At 48.6% G+C, this 20,395-nt stretch overlaps 1 protein-coding gene across 1 annotated transcript in view; it reads left to right on the forward strand.

Annotated features, from left to right (window-relative positions):
• LOC308577844 (uncharacterized protein) overlaps positions 1-20,395 on the forward strand; it is a gene marked incomplete at its 5' end in the record, with an annotated part of 54,593 nt that overhangs the window by 7,810 nt on the left and 26,388 nt on the right. Inside the window, 2 exons of the mRNA XM_081178241.1 lie at positions 10,709-10,788; positions 18,993-19,188. Of these exons, the coding sequence (XP_081034367.1) occupies positions 10,709-10,788; positions 18,993-19,188 (276 nt within the window). The remainder of the gene's footprint in view (positions 1-10,708; positions 10,789-18,992; positions 19,189-20,395) is intronic.

A 20,395-nucleotide genomic window follows, 5' to 3' on the forward strand; every position in this document is an offset into this window, starting at 1 on the left:
TATTCAAATGCCCCCAAAGGGGTGAACATGGTGGTTTTCCATTCATTCCCTTTCCTTATACGTATCAGGTTGTACGCCCCCCTTAGGTCCAGCTTTGTAAAAATCTTTCCCTTCCGCACCCTGGTCAAAATGTCGTCAATCCTGGGCATAGGGAAAGCCAAGGGTTCTGACACTGCGTTTAATGCCCTGAAGTCACATACAAGTCTCGGCTTGTCCGTGGTTTTTTTATCCACAAAAAACACTGGGCTACCCCCCACTGCTTTGGACTCTCTGATGAAGCCTCTCTTCAGGTTCTTGTCAATGAACTCTCTTAGCTCCTGCATTTCTCTGTCTGACATGGCATACAACTTGCCTACAGGAAGCTGTGCCCCAGGGAGTAAATTGATTTGACAGTCAAAGGGCCTATGCAGGGGTAGTTGGTCAGCTTCCTTCTCGCTGAACACGTCGCTGAGATCTGCGTATTGTCGTGGTACCTTCACTTTCTCCGTTACTTCCGTCCCTGCTAGGGTGGCTTGGGCCCCTGCTGAACCCTTTCCCCCTTTGCAGTGTTCTAAGCAATGTGCTGAACCAAAGGAAACCACTCTCTGATGCCAGCCCACCAGCGGATCATGTAACGCTAGCCAGCTCATCCCCAAAATAATAGGAGCTCCTCCCAAGGTGGCCACATTAAACGCTATCAGTTCTGTGTGCCTTGCCACCTTCATTATCATTGGGACGGTCTGCAAGCTGACTTCTCCTCCCAACAACTCCCTGCCACCGATCGTGGTCACCTGCAGGGGGTTGCTTAAAGGGATAGTCTGTATCTGGTGTTCAGCTGCAAACTCTTTGCTCATAAAATTGCAGGAGCTGCCTGAGTCCAACAGCGCCTTTATCTTTAGGGGGTGTCCATTTTGCAGCTCTAGCGACACTTCAATCACTAGGGCAGGTTGAGGAGCTTCTGGCATGGGCACTTTCACTGCTCTTTGGCCTGGCTGCTGTGCCCCGACTGTGGCAACCAGGCGTTGGCTTTTACCTGCTCCGGTTTTCCCTCCTCTCTTCCCTCAACAGCTCCCACCATCCCTTGCCATTCCTTCCTCTGGGGGCAGACTCTGGCAAAGTGACCTGGCTGTTGGCAGAGATAGCATTCCCGGGCGCCTTTTCCCTCCTTCTTTCCCCCCTCACTGGGCTTTGAAACTGCGAGCGAGCGCGCTGTTCCGATTTCCATCGGCTCTGCCGGCGGGAAAGTTGGCTCTGGAATGTCTGGAATGCGGAACTCCTTCCAACGTTCCCCCTTCCCTTCCCGCGTCTCCAAAGCTCTCGCCTCCTGGCGCGCTCCTATGGTCAGCGCAGATTTAGTCAGCTGATCCATAGAATCCGCCCTAGGACCCCGGGAAAGTTCGTCTTTCACAGCCGAAGCAAGGCCTTCTTCAAATAGCATTTGAATGGGTGCCGCCGATAAGTCCCACCCCAATCTGTGAACCAGCATGGTGAACTCAGTCCAGTACTCACGGACAGATCGGCTTCCGTGCTTGCAAGCCATTAGCTGTCTGCGCACCACTCCCTCCTCAATATCGCTGGAAAACATGAGATCCATTGCACGAAAGAACTTCTTGGTGTCCTTTAGGACGTCATTGTGTGTTGCCATCAGGGGTCTAACCCAGTCCCTCGCCCCTTTTTCAAGATGCCCAATCACAAAAGCCACTCGCGATTCCTCGTCAGGGAATTCATCAAACTGCACATTGAGGGCATATTGCATCTCTGTTCTAAAGGCATGGTAGTCCTTGGGGTCCCCCCCAAACTTCTGCACCAATCCTGGTACCTTTCTGGTGAACTGGGTGGCTCTCCCCTTCTTGTCTGCATCCTGAGCCCTTCTCTCCTCAAGCCTCGCCGTCTGCAGCGCCAGTTGGATTTCCAACGCTCGGTACCTTTCTTCCAAGCTTGGACCCGCTCCAACTCCTGCCTCTCCGGTTCCGGCTGGGTCGCTCATGATGCCTTCTCCTGCACAGGCAGCTTACAAAGACTGTCGGAATGCTGTGATGGGATGATTAGCTGCTTGTGCGTAAAATCGTGGTCCCTCAGAGTTTGTGCAACTCCACAAACCTCTGTGTGTGACAGAGCTCCTCAGACATGTCTGCCCTAGTCACTTGCAGATTCCGACAGTGGTTGTTTTCGGAAGCGCTTCCAGCATAGAAGCTCCTTAACGGAAACACGTCTTCTGGACTCACGACGTGACAGCTTCCGGCGAGGAATGGGTCTCCCTATTGGAGCTTCTGACACCTCCCCACTGTTCTCGCTGGACGTGTCCCTGAGCCCTCCCTCTTGCTCGCTTTCCCTCAGAGATCCTCCCCTTTCCCTGCTAGTTCCTGCTTTAGCTGCTGCGTCTCTCTCAGCATTCGTGAGACCTTCCTCCAGAGACCCATCTCTCCCCCTGCTGGTCCCTGCTTCCGCTGCTGAGTCCCTCCCAGCCTCCGTGAGCCCTCTCCCCACCTGTTCCTCCGATGGCAGTTCCCTGACAGGAACTGATATGAAATTGCTCATCTGTGGCATTTGCTAAGCCAGGGATAGAAGAATTCAGACTCCAATTTGCATGGTAGGTTTCTTTCCTAGTTTTTAGCCATGCACTGGTATCGCTTCTAAAGCACTGAGATTGGTCACTGTATGTTCCTGTAAGAGAACAAGAGCTATTAAACATGAATTTCAATGTATATTGACAGTTTGGATATATGCCCCATGATTCTTTCCCCTCTTTAATTTGAAAACAAATGGGGGCAGGCTCATGGAGGGTCAATTGTACTGGAGGCCAAAAAGTTTGCTTAGGGGATATAATATTAGTAAATTGAAAAGATCCATTGACAGGCACGCCATGAAGCATTATGCCTGAATGACTGGCAAAGGGCGGCATGTGCATACATAACCAACATTTAGAAGCATGCAATAAACTGGTAAACTTAATCATATCTTGTACAAAAATATTATTCCTCCATATCTTATGATAATTTTCTCCCCTAAAAGTCTTATTCAACAATGCTGTTCTTATAGTTCGAGAGTGGCTGAGCCGTGGATACTGCCAGCCAGAGTAGGATTCAGGCGACAGCTGCTTGCCAGCCGATAAGGTGAAATATGGTGGCTGCAACTGGATTGTGTCGTCTGCTTCTCTTCCTTGTATAATGATGCAGCAAAAGATGGCAAGGCAAATGGTTAGGAAGGCACTTCTGTAGTTGAAGGGACTCGCCATGGCCGCACGCATCGAGCTGGAACCCACAAAGGCTTGTCCTCGACGTCCACTGCCACGTACCCTCGTCCCCACGTGATCAGCGGAACAGGTCCATGCCACGCGGGATCAGGCAAGCGTCGGTACACCACCAAGGGGCGGGGGAGTGCCTCCTCCTTCCTAAAATGCAATTCCGCGGGAGTATGGGTCCTATTATGTGGATATAAAAGATGGTTAAGTACAAAAAGAACTTGGTGAACAGCCGAAGGGATATCTGCCGTTGGTATGCTTTGGCCACCAAGCTGTTTAAGCAATAGTGTTTTGAACGTCAGGTGTGCTCTTTCCACTATAGCTTGACCTGTGGAGTTAAAGGGTATGCCATGAGTTAATTTCACATTCCACAACATACAAAATTCCGAAAATGTTTTAGAAATATATGCTGGACCATTATCAGTTTTGATACGCGCAGGTTTACCCATGACTGAGAAACAGTGGATAGTGTGCTGAATGACATGCCGAGCTATTTCCCCCCTCATGGGCGTAGCCCATATGAATCCAGAGTGGGTGTCCACCGTGAGGTGAACCTTGGAGAGTGGAGCCAACACAGGTGTGTGTGTGACATCCATCTGCCAACACGCCAATGCAGACGTGCCCCTAGGATTGACAGCATCAAAAGGAATGGCCAGCTGAGATTTAGAACAAGAAGCACATTGGGAAACTATATCCCTTGCTTGGGCCAAAGGAATAGAAAAATGCTTTGCCAATGCTTTCGCAGGAAGGTGAAAGGTGTTATGACCTAGTATAGGGTCAGAAAAGAGAGAAAAGGTAGAAATGTCCCTCAGAGCCACATCTGCTCTTGCATTGCCCTCTGCTAAATACCCTGGGTGTGATGTGTGGGAGCGAAGATGTGCAACATAATAAGATAACTCTCTGTGCTGAAGTAAGGCCTGCAGGCCAAGAAACAAGGAAAACAAGTCAGAATCCAAGGAAGGAGTTATATAAGATATTGGTAAACTAGCAAAAAGGCGATATACATACTGAGTATCCACAATAAGATTGAAAGGTTGAGTAGGAAAGGATTGAAAGGCAAGAATCACAGCTGCTAGCTCAGCTCACTGGGCAGAAGACTGTGGAGGGGTATATAAACATTTCCATTTTCCTCCCTCCTCCCATGTCACCACCCCCCTACTTCTTGTTCTATCCGTGAAGAGGGTTAGTGCAGAGGGGAGAGGTGTGAGAGACAAGGGGGTAGCCAAACATAGGTGACCTGTGTCAGAAATGTCAAACGGTCATCCTTTGGAGGGTTAAAAATGATGACACCTATAAAATCAGCTAAAGCAATTTGCACGTGAACGTCCTTTGATAACAATGTCTGATGTGGATTCAATTACTGAATAAATGTTCTTCGGTGGGGTATGTGGTAGATGTAACCATTCTATAATGCAGATAGTCTTCTTCTTGTTCCGCCTGAGCATATAAAATTCCTGTTGGCAACGATGTAGCAAATACGGCCAGGTGCAGCTCGTGTGCAGCACCTCTAGGTGGCGCATGTGGAAAGGTTTCAATGCTTCACCCACAAAATGTTGACAAAGTGTAGGGGAATTCCACATGCCTTGAGGACAATCCACTGATAACGTTGCGAATCGTGATATACTGGCAATGTAAAAGCAAACTGTTCCTTGTCTGCTGGAGCCAGTGGGATGAAGATGGTTCAATGTGGCCGAAAGTCAATTGTTCAGAGATAAGCTGTTCAGAAACAGGATGGTGCCATTGCTGCGGATTTTTCTTTTGGTGGAGGCCACCGTTCTACCCACACTGAGGTATCGGTGATCCTGGTTTGCCATGCTGGAAACGTTGTATCGGTGGCTACAGGCTGGTTTTCATTGAGCGCTGCTGCTAGCAGATGAATCTTGTGGGTGGCTGTATCACCAGACTGACAAATGCGAAGCATGGCTGCTGTGTCTGTGGCAGGATTGTGTATTATCGGTCTTAACGCAACCTTACAATCCTCTTTGGCATATTCAAAGGCCAATTGTTTGATAATTATTTGTTTGGCTTCAGGATTTTCAATTTGTCTACTCACTGCTGTAATCAGCCTGTCCATAAAGGAAGAATATGATTCTCTTGCCTCTTGCCTGATTGAACCCCACCTTGATTGAATACTGGTGGGTTCTGGGATTTTTCTCATTGCTTGTTGAGCAGCAAGAGCAGTATCCCTCAATAAAATCTGCAGCAGTGTGGCTTGTACTGAAGCCTGAGCAAAAGGCCCACGCCCCATCATAGCATCCATCACATCTGCGAGGGTAATATTAGGATTATTCCCTCTTGCTTGTTGCAGTAAGGCAGGAGCATAACCACGACAGGCGATTTCCCATTCATGAGCAAATAATACACCAGCTGATGGAGGTAAAACTGTACGTGCCAAAAGCTTGATGTCATCTGGAACCAACAGCTGGGCTAATGTGGCTTCCAAAAGAGCCTGTGTGAATGGTGCTTGCAGTCCATTTGTCCTGACTGACAATTGGAGCTCTTTCAAGATTTTAAAGTCAAAAGGTTGGTGCTGGGCTTGAGTTCCTGCTGGAGCACCAGCAGGGGGCACAATAACAGGGAATGCCATGGTATCCTGAGATAAGGAACAGGCAAGGGCTGCACGTTGAAAGGGGGTAGCTGGTTCTGCTGCTGAAAGAGCAGGGTAATTTCCAGCCAGACCACGATATTTTTGCAGGATTGGGTCCTCTAGTGAGGAACTATAATCTGGAGGCTTGGGTTCTGGAGCTGCTGGCAGGGCAAGGATTGGAACAAACTCTAACACAGCAGACTGGATTAAAGAAGCTGGAGGTTGTGATGGCAATGCAGCCAGGGAGATATTTTTTGGTGATAAAGAGCCCATAGCGTAATGAACCTTGCACCATGCATTTAAAATCCGAGTACTGATGCTGGGGAGCTCATGAAAATGTTCACCAATCTTGTCCCAAAGTTTCAGTTCCCAAGTCCCATTTGCAATTACACCCAAGTCCCAGGGAGAATGTTCATCAATGGCCAGAATGAGCTGTATCAAATCACCCTCGGGAACTTCCAGTTTGTTGGAGGAGAGGAGAAATTTTAAGTCTTTTAAAAATTTCTGTTGGGGAGTAGTCAAAGAGCTGCCCATTTTTCAAAAATCAATATAATAGAAGGGATCGAACTCACCGGGATCTTTTTTAAAGATGTAGAGCGCTTTGCAATCCTTGCCGGACGTAGTGAGTCGATGATAACCACTGCTTGGATCAAAAATCCTCTCACAGTTTCTTTTAAAATCCTCTTAGTCTGCCTCAGACTGTTTGCTTCCAGTTGCTTCTTTTTTCCCTTTTAAAAACCTCAGCCGTATCCTTTTATTCTGCCTCAGAGAGGGCACCACTTGTGGGAACCAGTTGACGGAAACCAGCCGTCATTTTGGGGTGCAAGGCAAAGAAAAAACACACACAAAGGCAAATGTCTCCATGGACGGAGGGCAAAAAAGCTCCTTCCTCTCTCTCCTCCGATTTTATTATCCTTTGTTCTCTCCAGCCGCATGGCTGCATTCCAATGTCTCACGTTACCTCATCCGGTCAAGCTTTAACCCACCCACAAACCATATAGGGTTACAGTGCCCAGAGGGGGGAACCTAACTCCTTATAGGGTCAATACATTCTAATACATTGTAAGCTCAGAGTGCTGGTCACCGAGGTCAGCAAGGCACCAGGTGGCACTACAAGCCTTTTCCATGACTTCCTGGCTCCCACAATTAAATAAGAAAAAAACCAAAGTAATGATTAAGAATATGGACCAAAGTGCAATAGAAGTAATGCAACGAGAATCAGGGATTGAAGTGGCGAAGAAGGTAAAATATCTGGGAATATGGTTAACTCCAAGAAATATTGATTTATTTCAAAACAACTATATACCGGTGTGGAACAGAATCAAAAAAGTTTTGTAAGTTTGGGGAAGGATGAAACTTTCTTTTTGGGGTAGAATCTCAACGATCAAAATGAGTGTGCTTCCAAAGATGTTATTTTTGTTCCAAATGATTCCTATAATTAGGGGGACAACGACTTTCAAAGAGTGGCAAATTCAAGATATATCTGGCAGGGCAAAAAGCCAAGAATACAATTTAAGTTATTGACAGATGCAAAGGAAAGAGGAGGCTTTGCGCTGCCAGATTTGAAATTATATTATGAAGCGTCTTGTCTCTGCTGGTTAAGGGAATGGATAAAATTAAAAAACAATAAACTGTTAGAGTTAGAAGGATTTGATAATAGATTTGGGTGGCACGTGTATTTGTGGTTGGAGAAGAAGAAAAGTCACAAGGGTTTTGAGAATCACATTTTCAGGAGCTCCATAATAGAAATATGGGATAGGTATAAAAATATATTAGAACCCAAAGTTCCACACTGGTTGTCTCCATTAGAGGTTATGAGTGTAAAGAAAATCAATATGAGAGGGAATTGGATCACTTACGGAGAGCTAATAATTAAAGAAGGGGGGAAATGGAAAATGAAGCCATATGAACAAGTAAAAGAACATGTGTTTGATTGGTTGCATTATTTTCAGGTAAATGAAATGTTTAAAAAGGATTTAAAAGAGTGGATATACGGAAAAAGAATCGAAATTTCAAATAGAGATGATAAACAATGATTATAAGATATTGTCAAAAATGTATAAAATGTTGTTGGATTGGCAAACGATGGACGAGGAGGTAAAGTCGGTTATGATACATTGGGACAGAGACTTTGGTTATAATATACAATTGGCTGACTGGGAAAAATATTATGAAAATGGAAAAAGGAAAATATTATGAAAATGGTATATAGATGGTACATAACACCGGTTAAGTTAGCAAAAATGTTCAAAACATGTAATAAGTGTTGGAAATGTAAAGAAAAAGAAGGATCTTTTTTCCATATGTGGTGGGAATGTAAGAAGGTAAAGGGTTTCTGGGAAATGATATATAATGAGTTGAAGAAGATGCTTAAATACACATTTGTAAGGAAACCAGAAGCCTTTTTGTTAGGAATAACTGGAAGAGAGATAAATAGGAAGGATTGCAAACTTTTCCAATACGCAGTAACAGCGGCAAGAATATTAATGGCCCAAAAATGGAAACAAGAGGAGCTACCGACCCTTGAAGAGTGGAGAATGAAACTTATGGACTATGCAGAACTGGATAAACTGACTGGGAAGATTAGATATCAATGGGATCACAAGTTCATCGAGGACTCGGGAAAGTTTACAGATTATCGGAAAAGCATATGTGACGAACAGACAACGCTAGTGGGATTTAAAGAGGCTTTGTGAAAGTTAAAGATGTATTGTAAAAAAGAAATAGAACTGAAAGGATAATATTAAATGGCAATATAAATTTAGAGAATGCATAAAAATAGAAAATATGGATTGGTGGAAAAGCTCGTGGAAGTCCAAAAAGTTGAAATTTGTGAATACTGTTTGGGATGGCGAATTTGTAAATAGGAAAATTTAATAAAAATTATTATTATTATTTAAAAAAAGAACAATTTCAGGTTAAGAACAGACCTCCGGAACGAATTAAGTACTTAACCCAAGCTACCACTGTATAATATTTTTTTAGTTTTCACAAAAAACCAAATCATTAAATTAAATAATATTTTTTTAAAAAACAACTGTATACACAATCAATGTTAATCCCACATTATGGGATTATTTGACTTGCCTCCCCTGGTTCCTTTGTATTATCATCATTCATTATCATCACTGGAGAGCCAGTGTGGTGTAGTGGTTAAGAGCGGTAGACTCATAATCTGGGGAACCGGGTTCGCGTCTCCACTCCTCCACATGCAGCTGCTGGGTGACCTTGGGCCAGTCACACTTCTCTGACGTCTCTCAGCCCCACTCACCTCACAGAGTGTTTGTTGTGGGGAAGGAAGGGAAAGGAGAATGTTAGCCGCTTTGAGATTCCTTAAAGGGAGTGAAAGGCGGGATATCAAATCCAAACTCTTCTTCTTCTTCAATAAAATCATCATCACTAATTTAAGGTTATCAGATTTTTTTTTCAATGAGTCCGGGGATACTTTTCAACTTAAATGGATTTTGTATGGGGACTGATTTGTAAATCCGGGGACTGTCCTTACTCCAGAGGAGGGCAACCAAAATGGTCAAAGGCCTGGAAACGATGCCTTATGAGGAACGGCTAAGGGAGCTGGGCATGTTTAGCCTGGAGAAGAGGAGGTTAAGGGGTGATATGATAGCCATGTTCAAATATAGAAAAGTATGTCACATAGAGGAGGGAGAAAGGTTGTTTTCTGCTGCTCCAGAGAAGCGGACACAGAGCAATGGATCCAAACTACAAGAAAGAAGATGCCACCTAAACATTAGGAAGAACTTCCTGACAGTAAGAGCTGTTTGACAGTGGAATTTGCTGCCAAGGAGTGTGGTGGAGTCTCCTACTTTGGAGGTCTTTAAGCAGAGGCTTGACAACCATATGTCAGGAGTGCTCTGATGGTGTTTCCTGCTTGGCAGGGGGTTGGACTCGATGGCCCTTGTGGTCTATTCCAGCTGTATGATTCTATGATTCTACTTTAAATTTAACCATTACAGGTGGGTTTTTTAAAAAAAATTAATCCTGCTAATGTATTAACCTGTGTGCACTGCTTTTGTCAATATGCAATAAACGTTTCCCATTCTTTTTTATATTAAAACTGGAGGCATTTTTTCAGCTGCAATGGGCCTCCGGTGTCCTGTTAGTACCATTAGTTGGTACCATTTCTCGTACAGTTGATATTCCTTGCATAGATAGATTAGATAGATGATAGATAGTTAGATTAGATTAGATTAGATAGATAGATTAGGTAGGTAGATTAGATAGATACATATATAAGAAAGGTTGGTAGATGGATAGATAGATTAGTTAGATTGATTGATTGAGTAGGTAGATAGATTCAGGCATGGCCAAACCTGGCCCTCCAGCTGTTTTGGGACTACAACTCACATTGTCCCTGACCACTGGTCCTGTTAGGTAGGGATGATGGGGGTTGGAGGGCCAAGTTGGGCCACACCTGGATTAGATGGTAGGTAGGTAGATAGATTTGATAGATAGGGTAGGTAGATAGATAGATAGATAGATAGATAGATAGATAGGTAGGCAAGTAGATAGATAATAAGATAAAGTCGGTAGATCGATAAGGTAGGAAGGTAGGTAGGAGGCAGCCTAGGTCAAAGTTGACCCACTTATTTAAAAGTAACCATGCTGTTATACAGTGGTACCTCTGGATGCGAACGGGATCCGTTCCGGGGCCCCGTTCGCATCCTGAAGCGAACATGCTCGGGTCACAATTTGCTGCTTCCGTAGATGCGTGTGGCATCATTTTGAGTGTCTGCACGTGCGCAAGCTGCAGAACCCGGAAGTAACGCGCTCTGTTACTTCTAGGTCGCCACGGAGCACAACCCGAAAATGCTTAACCCGCAGCTACTTCAACCTGAGGTATGACTGTATTAGTAACAAAAATCTATTATCTTAAATATTTTCAGGCGGTGACCCTGGACCCCAACTTCCTGGATGCTTACATTAATCTGGGGAACGTCTTGAAGGAGGCGCGTATATTTGACAGGTAAGCAAATAGGCATAGAGCTTATATTCTCTTTTTTATATAAATGTTTTTTATTGGTTTTGCGTATAATCACATTACGTCTTATATTCTCAGTTTAGTGGTTGCACCTGTCAGGGGTTCAGGAGCAGAGGCGAGGGCAAGGGAGGAAACAGAGAGCGAGGGGGAGGAGGCCGAAGAAAAGATGAGTGATGACGACGACCCGAGATCTCCGAGTCTTTCCAGTGAATCAGAAGATTCACAGAAAGGAGCGCCAGTGGCCAGAGCAAGGGGGGAGCCTAGGGGGACACCCCAGGAAGAAAGTTCCAGAGGGGGCTCAGAGGGCAGCAGTTGGAAATCGGGGCCAGCGTCACCAACAGGGCGCCAGGTATCGAGCTCTGGCAGCTCGCAGCAGGGGGGAGGGCATGAGTCAGGAGTGGCCACACCTCCATCGGGGAGCGAAGAAACGGTCAAGCGGAAAGTGGAAGGTTGGGCGCGCGCGCCAAGTTCAAATGCACAGGAAGGTGGCGCAGTAAGCAGCCCGGAAAGGGAGCCAGGTCCTAAAGCCCGACGCAAAGAGACAGAAGGGTCCGGGGGGTCAGCGTCAGAAGAGTCCAGGAAGGAAGAGACCACGGGGGGCAGAGGGACCCAGAGAAGAACGGTCAGGCGGAAAAGGTGGAGTAAGGCTAGGGTACTAAGCTGGTGTACAGGGGGCGGAGACTCAGACGGAGCTTCGCCGGTCTAACTCATAAGACGTAGAGCTGCACGCAGCAGCTTGAGAATGGAAACTGTAACTCAATAAAGATTTTATAAAGTGACCGCTGGCTAGCGTGATCCTCTGTGAGCTAGGATCTGGAAGCAGCTCTGACAGTAAGCTCCGTCTCTTCAGTTGTGGGCATCTACAGCCTCGCGGAGAGGAGAGAAAGCGGGTGCCTACTAGCGAGCTCACGAACGGCAGACAATATGACGGCCGAACAGCAGATAGCGGATCTCAGAGAAGCAGTGACACGCCTGAATGCCGAGATACTTGCATCCAGGAAGAGAGAGGAGGACGCAGCTGCCGCCTACAGGGATCTCCAGGTCAGGTTGGAAATGCTTACGAAGCAAGGGCAACTGACACCCAGACCGGAGGGCATTGGGTTGGGGAGACGAACAGGCGGTCTAGTCTCTCACTTCGATGGGAATTTACAACAGTACCCCAACTTTAGAGCAGATGTAATGTGTGCACTCCAACTGCTGGACAAAGACTTTAGAGATGAGCAAGAGAAGGTGGGATTTATCATGTCCCATTTGCATGGAGATGCTAAAGCATGGCTGCGCAATTTGTGGAGAGATAAGGATCCGGCGCTCCAAAATGCGGATGCCTTTATTAAAGCGATGGATGGGTGCTTTTTATCAAGCATAGACATGGATCTTGCCCGGAAGGAGGTACATGGACTGAAACAATGGGAGGGCCAGTGTAAGGCAGTATCATGCCCGCTTTTTTGCATTGGTCAGTGCCCTGGAATGGGACAGAGATTCGGCTCCGGTCAGAGACCTGTTTTGGGAAGGAGTGAACAGCGCGGTTAAAGACGAAATTGCAAGGGGGGAGAGACCCCGGAGCACGCAGGAGATCGTTCAGAGGGCGCTGGCGGTTGGGGTGCGTCTGGAAGAACGTCCATGGAGCAGGGACGAAGGGCGTGGAGGGCGCGAACCAGCCAGAGGCTACTCTTTCCTTCCCAGAGAAGCAGCGCGTGCGCAATCCACGCCTCCGCCAGGAGGAGGAGCGGAACCTATGGAGGTTGGAGCTGCAAGGGCTCAGTCAGCAACCAGAGCCCTAGCACCGGGAGCAGTGAAAGCGAAGCCTTCTAGAGGGAACCGGAAGTGTTACATCTGCGACAATCCCCAGCATATGGCGAAAGAGTGTCCCCAGAGGATCCACAAGCACACTGCAGCCTCGGCAATGGTAACTGCAGCAACGCAGCAAGGAGTACCACAGCAGGGAAACGACGGAGTCTGGCTGGAGACAGAGGCACTGGGGCCCAGCCAGACGTGTCAGTGAAGCAGTCCCCAGAGATTTTGCAGCCCACAGACCCCCTCCCGCCCAAACCAGTAGTGCGGCTCACTGCATCGCTCCAGCTGCCCAATGGCCTCACCATGGACGTGCCAATCACCATTGACTCAGGAAGCAATGCGGACTTTATAGGGCAAGACTTCGTCGACCGGCACGCTATACAGTTACTGCCCGCCACACTGCCCCTGCAGGTTGTCACGGTGGATGGCAGGGAGCTGCTAGGGGGGCAAGTGGTGAAGCAAACGCCACCAATGGTGATGCGACTTGGGAATCACGAGGAAGTCATCAGCTTCAATGTCACTCAACTATCGGACACGCCTATTGTATTGGGCATGAGTTGGCTGGACAAGCACAGCCCGTCGCTGGCTTGGTACCAGAGGCAGCTGACCTTCGGCTCTTCCTATTGTGCTGAACACTGCATCCTGCCGCGGCAGGAAGGAGAGGAAGAGGAGTCGCAGCTGCAGCTAGGGACGCTGCAAGCGGTTCCCCACAAGTACGCAGAATTTTTGGAGGTTTTCTGCGAGAAGGAGGCGGACAAGCTACCCCCCCACAGACCATACGACTGCAAGATTGACCTCCTACCAGGGGCGGCGTTACCAAAAGGGAAGCTGTATTCCATGTCGGAGGACGAATTACAGGAACTCAAGGAGTTCATAGATCACAATTTGGAGCGCGGTTTCATCCGAGAGTCCAAGGCAGTGGGGGGCAGTCCTGTATTCTTTGTCAGGAAGAAAGACACGCCCCAAAAAAGGCTCGTGGTGGACTACCGGACCTTGAACGCGGTGACCGCGCCATCGGACTTCCCCATGCCCAGGATAGACGACCTCCTCGCGACGGTGCGCAAGGGACGCGTCTTCACCAAGTTGGACCTGCGAGGGGCATACAACCTCATTCGCATGCGGGAAGGCGATGAGTGGAACACGGCCATGTTCACGCCCCTGGGCACCTACGAATACAGAGTTATGCCGTTTGGATTGCAAAATGGCTCCCACTGTTTTCAAGCTTTCATGCATCACGTGCTGGCGGGGCTCCTCTACAAGAAGTGTGTCTGTTTTCTTGACGACATACTCATCTTTTCTGACTCGCAGCAGGATCACGACAGAGACGTCAAGGAAGTGCTGAGCAGACTGCAGCAGCATAAGCTCTACGCCAAGCTGGAAAAATGCCAGTTCGACGTGTCGGAGGTGGACTTCCTGGGCTACAGGTTGTCCGACAAGGGGCTCGCCATGGACAGCGCCAAGGTTCACGCGGTTTTGGATTGGAAAAGTCCGCGCAACAGAAAGGAGGTCCAGCGGTTTGTCGGCTTTGCGAACTTCTAACGCTAGTTTATCAAGGGGTTTGCGATGCAGACGGCGGCCATCACAGACACGCTCAGCTCCAAGAAGAAGAAGTTCATCTGGACGGAGCAGGCGGAGCAGTCCTTTCAGGTACTCAAGTGTCTCTTCGCGTCGGAAGAGCAGCTACTACACGTCGACCCCAGCAGACCGATGAGGGTGGAGACGGACGCCTCGGACAGAGCCGTGGGAGCTGTGCTGTTGCAGCAAGACCCGCAGGGGGCGTGGAGACCGGGAGCGTTCTACTCCAGGAAGCTCACCAAGTCAGAACAGAACTACACCATCTGGGACAGGGAGTTGTTGGCCATTCATGCAGCCTTTAAGGCGTGGAGGCACTTCCTGATCGGAGCCAAGCACACGGTGCAGGTCCGCACGGACCACAAGAACCTGGAACACTGGCGCACGGCGAGGTTCCTGAACCAGAGGCAGATACGTTGGGCAGAGTTCTTTGCGGACTTCGACTTCCGCATAGAGTATGTCCCGGGGGACACCAACATCATGGCGGACGCCCTCTCCCGTAAACCGCAATACCTCGAGGAGGCGACGCCAGCGGCGGCCATGCACATCTTCGCACCGACAGCGTGGGCGTGCGCTTCCACGACTGTTGACCTGGAGGCGGTTCGACGTGCGTTGCAAGACGACTCCTTCGCGAGAGCGAAGATGGCAGAGGCACACAGGGGCACGACTGCGACCGGCGAGTTCCAGGTTCGAGACGGATTACTCCTCCGTAAAGGGGCCATCTACGTGCCGGGGGACGATCTTCGCGCCAAGGTACTGCAGCAGTTGCACGACGCGCCCACCGCTGGGCACTTTGGCACAGAGAAGACGATAGAATTAGTCGCCAGAGACTTCTGGTGGCCCAGAATGAGAGGGGAAGTCGCGGACTACGTGGCGAGGTGCGACACCTGCCAGAGGGCCAAACCAGTACACAGACCGCCGGCGGGACTGCTGGAACCGCTGCAAACCCCGTTCGAACCATGGGAGAGAGTGGCCCTGGACTTTGTCACGGATCTGCCCAGCTTGAGAGGCAAGACGGCAGTGCTAGTGGTGGTGGACTTGTTCTCCAAGATGGCACATTTCATTCCGTGTGCAAAGGTGGCCACGGCGGAACAAACCGCCAAACTGTTCATAGATCACATGTTCAAGGTTCACGGTCTGCCGCGGTCTATACTGTCCGACCGGGGGCGGCAGTTCATCTCGAACTTCTGGCAGAAGCTGATGGGCTTCCTGAACGTCAAGATCAACCTGGCTTCGGCTAGACACCCGCAGACCAACGGACAAGCGGAGCGGGTCAATGCCATCATGCAGCAGTACCTGAGATGTTATGCGAATCAACAGCCCGCGACGTGGGTGGATTACCTGCCTCTCGCCGAGTTCGCCTACAACAACACAAAGCACGTGTCCACGGGAGTGACGCCGTTCTTCGCCAACAACGGAAGGCACCCCAGAACCTTCCCGGGACTGGAAAGAATGGGGGAGGGGGAGCCGCAGACAGCAGACGCGTTCGCGTCGGAGTTGCAGGAGGTCCACGATCAGCTTCGGCGGCACCTGGAGCTGGCTAAGCACGCATACAAGGTACAAGCGGACAAACACAGGAGGGTTGGCGAAGAGATCCATGTGGGAGACTGGGTCTGGTTAGCAGCCCACGCAGTGCCGGCCAGGTCATTAGCGAAGAAGAAACTAGGGCATAAACAACTGGGACCCTACCAAGTCGAAGAGCAGGTCAACCCGGTAGCCTTCAGGCTGACGCTTCCGGAAGGCTCCAGGATGCACCCGGTGTTCCACAGATCGGTGCTCACTCCCTACAAGACACCTCACAGGTTTCAGGAACCAAGAACGGCGCCGAGTCCGCTCCGAGAGGGAACCGAGCAAAGGGGAGTGCCACAGGAGGAGCGCATCAACGAAGTCACAGAGATTTTGGACTCGAGATGGGGAGAAGAGGGAGTAGAATACCTTCTCGCCAGAGAGGGCACCCCGGCCAGTGCCAACAGCTGGGTGCCGGGCTACGCTTTGGAGGAACCTCTGCTCAAAGACAAGTTTCATGCCCTCTTCCCACACAGGCCCATGCCAGCAGACTTTTTCGACGATTGGCTTTTCACACCGACGCTTTCAACCAGCACGTTCCAGGGGTTCGACTCGGACGAGGAACCGACAATGGACACACGTTCCTCGGAGGGGTCGCCCGCAGGATCTGCCTCAGAACCCTCGTATTGGTGGGACGATAGACCAGAGGAACAGTGGCGCAGGAAGTGGCTGGAGGTTCCAGGTCGAGCGACGGACCCGGGAACGACTGAGGCGGAGACGGACGTGGACATGTACGGGGAGGATATTGGGTTCGAGCACGGAGGCACAGAGATGGAAGCGGAGGTGACAGTTGTCAACGAGCGCAGGGAGGAAGAACCGGAAGTCTTCAGTTGGAGGCCCGCCACGGGAAGCGAACTGTATCCGGCATTCGTCCCCATGACATTGCAGCACCCAGCTCCCGCACCGGAAGGAGGGGAGGGGGGCAGGGGGGCTTCGAGGGGGGATGGATGTCAGGGGTTCAGGAGCAGAGGGGAGGGCAAGGGAGGAAACAGAGAGCGAGGGGGAGGAGGCCGAAGAAAAGATGAGTGATGACGACGACCCGAGATCTCCGAGTCTTTCCAGTGAATCAGAAGATTCACAGAAAGGAGCGCCAGTGGCCAGAGCAAGGGGGGAGCCTAGGGGGACACCCCAGGAAGAAAGTTCCAGAGGGGGCTCAGAGGGCAGCAGTTGGAAATCGGGGCCAGCGTCACCAACAGGGCGCCAGGTATCGAGCTCTGGCAGCTCGCAGCAGGGGGGAGGGCATGAGTCAGGAGTGGCCACACCTCCATCGGGGAGCGAAGAAACGGTCAAGCGGAAAGTGGAAGGTTGGGCGCGCGCGCCAAGTTCAAATGCACAGGAAGGTGGCGCAGTAAGCAGCCCGGAAAGGGAGCCAGGTCCTAAAGCCCGACGCAAAGAGACAGAAGGGTCCGGGGGGTCAGCGTCAGAAGAGTCCAGGAAGGAAGAGACCATGGGGGGCAGAGGGACCCAGAGAAGAACGGTCAGGCGGAAAAGGTGGAGTAAGGCTAGGGTATTAAGCTGGTGTACAGGGGGCGGAGACTCAGACGGAGCTTCGCCGGTCTAACTCATAAGACGTAGAGCTGCACGCAGCAGCTTGAGAATGGAAACTGTAACTCAATAAAGACTTTTATAAAGTGACCGCTGGCTAGCGTGATCCTCTGTGAGCTAGGATCTGGAAGCAGCTCTGACAGCACCCATACCCAAACTAACTCCCATTGTTGCCTAGAGGGTTGATTTTATTTAAAGCAAATTGATTTAAATCCCAAATCCATAAGACTTGATTTAAATCCCCCTTTTACCGGAAGGTTCAGCCTTGCTGGCATCCTCTTAATATTGACAATCGGAGGCAGGTTTCCTTTTTGGAATCCTAACTTCAGAGTCTTTTCTACAGTTATATCAAAATGATTTGGTTCTGCTATATACAGCCCGATTGTGACGAAATGATGGTGAGTTTTAATAAGTGAACACTTTTTATTTGAACAACTTTTCTGCTGTACTTGATTGGAAGGAGAAAAGAAACATTTCCTTCATAACAATTTAAGCAATTTATTTCACTAAAACAGTAACATGGTAGCATATGTATCCATGTTGCTTAACTGATGTGCTGAAACATTTTTTCCCCAAGAAAAACTTGGACTGAGTTTTCGCACACATGAAAAACTTAAAACAAATAATTCTTCCCTGAATTATTTATTTATTTATTTATTTCTACCCCGCTCTCACTGGCCAGGGCCGGGCTCAGGGCGGCTAACACCAAATATAAATTACAATAAAATAGAATAGGAAAAAACCCCAGTTAATTAAAATACAGCTTAAAATGCAGCCTCATCAAGACTACAAAGGGAGGAAACATCAGCTATTCACCCAAGCCAGCTATCCATGCTGGTGCTACATGGGCCAGCAAAAAAAGCCACGGGAAAATTTATATACCAAATCCCATATAGGGTGTCAGAGTGAGTCTAAGCATAGAGCGAGTTAAAATAATCAAGCCTGGAGGTGACCATCGCATGGATCACTGGCCAGATCAGGGCGAGAAAGGTAAGGAACCAATTCCTTAATACGGCGGAGGTGGAAAAATGCCACCTTTGCTGTGGCTGCAACCTGTGCCTCCATGGAAAGAGAGGCATCGAAGGTTACACCCAAGCTCTTGACAGAAGGCTCTGGCACTAATTGCGCCCCCACAAGAGATGGGAGTTGGCCCCCCAACCCCATGTTGTCCTGACCCAGCCAGAGGACCTCTGTCTTCGAAGGATTTAACTTCAACTGGCTCCCACGCAGCCACCCAGCCACGGCTTCCAAGCATCTGGTCAGTGTGTCTGGGGCCGAGTCCATTGACAGATAAAGTTGGGTGTCATCAGCATATTGACGACAACTCAGCCCTAAACTCCGGACAATCTGGGCAAGGGGGCGCATAAAGATATTGAAAAGCATCTGGGAAAGGATTGTGCCCTGCAGCACTCCACACAACAAGGAGTGCCGCAGCGACAACTCCCTCCCTAGCGCCACCCTCTGTCCCCGACCTGAGATAAAGGAGCACAGCCATTGTCTGACTGTGCCCTGAATCCCCACGTTGGCAAGGCGGTGGTCCAAAAGTTTGTGATCGACCATGTCGAAGGCCGCTAACAAATCTAAAAGAATCAGCAGTCCCGGCCCGCCTCGATCCTCTTAATCGTCCTCCCAAAGCATTTTATTTTTTTAAAAACAGATTTTTATCCACCCTGGTGACAATGAAACTGAACCAGTCCTTGATCTCATTTCAGAGCCGTTGCAGCCTACCTACGGGCCCTGAGCCTGAGTCCCAACCACGCTGTTGTCCACGGCAACCTGGCATGTGTGTATTACGAACAGGGGCTGATCGATCTGGCAGTCGATACCTACAAGAGGGCCATTGAGCTCCAGCCCCACTTCCCTGACGCCTACTGCAACCTGGCCAACGCGCTGAAAGAGAAAGGCAGCGTAAGAAACTGGTCCCTTTTGCCTTGGGGTGGGGGGGAACATCTATATAAAAGATGTTTTATAGATGGTACTTAACACCTGCCAAAATAGCTAAAATGTATAAAACAAAAAAACTGTGCTGGAGGTGCAGTAAAGAAGAAGGGACACTTATACATTTCTGGTGGGCCTGTGAAAAAAAAATACAAAAACTTTCCTATTAGGCAGTGGTGTCCAAACTTTTTTCAAAGAGGGCCAGATTTGATGAAGTGAAGGGCCATAAGGGCCGACCAAAGTTGTTTACTTTTTTTAAGGATTGAAGTTGTTGAGCTCTTTTCTTAGGGTTTAAATTGTTGAACTTTTTTTAGGATTGAAGTTGTTTAGCTTTTTCTTAGGCTTTTACCAAATGCTGAATTGGCCAGATTAACAGAGACAATTAGGGCACAACCCAGACAAGAATTCCAAAAGGAATGGGGAAAATGCAGAGAATACTTTACCAAACAGTGCCCCAAAATATACACTTGGACTTGTTTCAATTAATTTCTACAGGAGACTTTGTGGTTTAAGTCATAATTAGGAAAAATTGTAATAATCCCATACAAAAGAAATAGTATACAAGAGGTAAATAAGGCGGCCATTTAACAGAATAAAGTCTTTTATTTTTATGTTATGTTTTCTTTGTGTAAGGGGATAGGAGTTTAATTTTGATAATTAGTCAATGGTGGTGGGTCTGTTTGTATGTATGAGTTGTTGTGGACTATGTTATAAATAAAATAAAAATTAAAAAAAGAAAATGAAACCGGTCCCTTTTGCTTTCTGTATGTCAGAGGGTTTGCTGAAAAAAGCCTTCCGGATGATGGTGACCTCGAAATTGGGCTCTTGGGGGGGGGATTTGGGGTACAGAACCTAGAAGAAGTCCTCTTTTATTTTTTCCTTTGTCATATCGTCACATACAACTTTGCTCATACCAAGCGTCGACTCCCCTCCCCCCTCCCCCGCTCCCACTCCCTGGCTTTCTTAAGCAGTCACGATCCTCTTAGCATTTCTATATCACCCTTTAAAAATTGTCCAGTAGCACCTGATAATAATAATAATAATAATAATAATAATAATAATAATAATAATAAAAAATTTATACCCCGCCTATCTGGCTGGGTTTCCCCAGCCACTCTTGGCGACAAAATATTAAAATACAATAGTCCGTCAAACATTAAAAGCTTCCCTAAACAGG

Source organism: Podarcis bocagei (genome assembly GCF_964188305.1).
Source record: "Podarcis bocagei genome assembly, chromosome: W".
Taxonomy (NCBI): domain Eukaryota; kingdom Metazoa; phylum Chordata; class Lepidosauria; order Squamata; family Lacertidae; genus Podarcis; species Podarcis bocagei.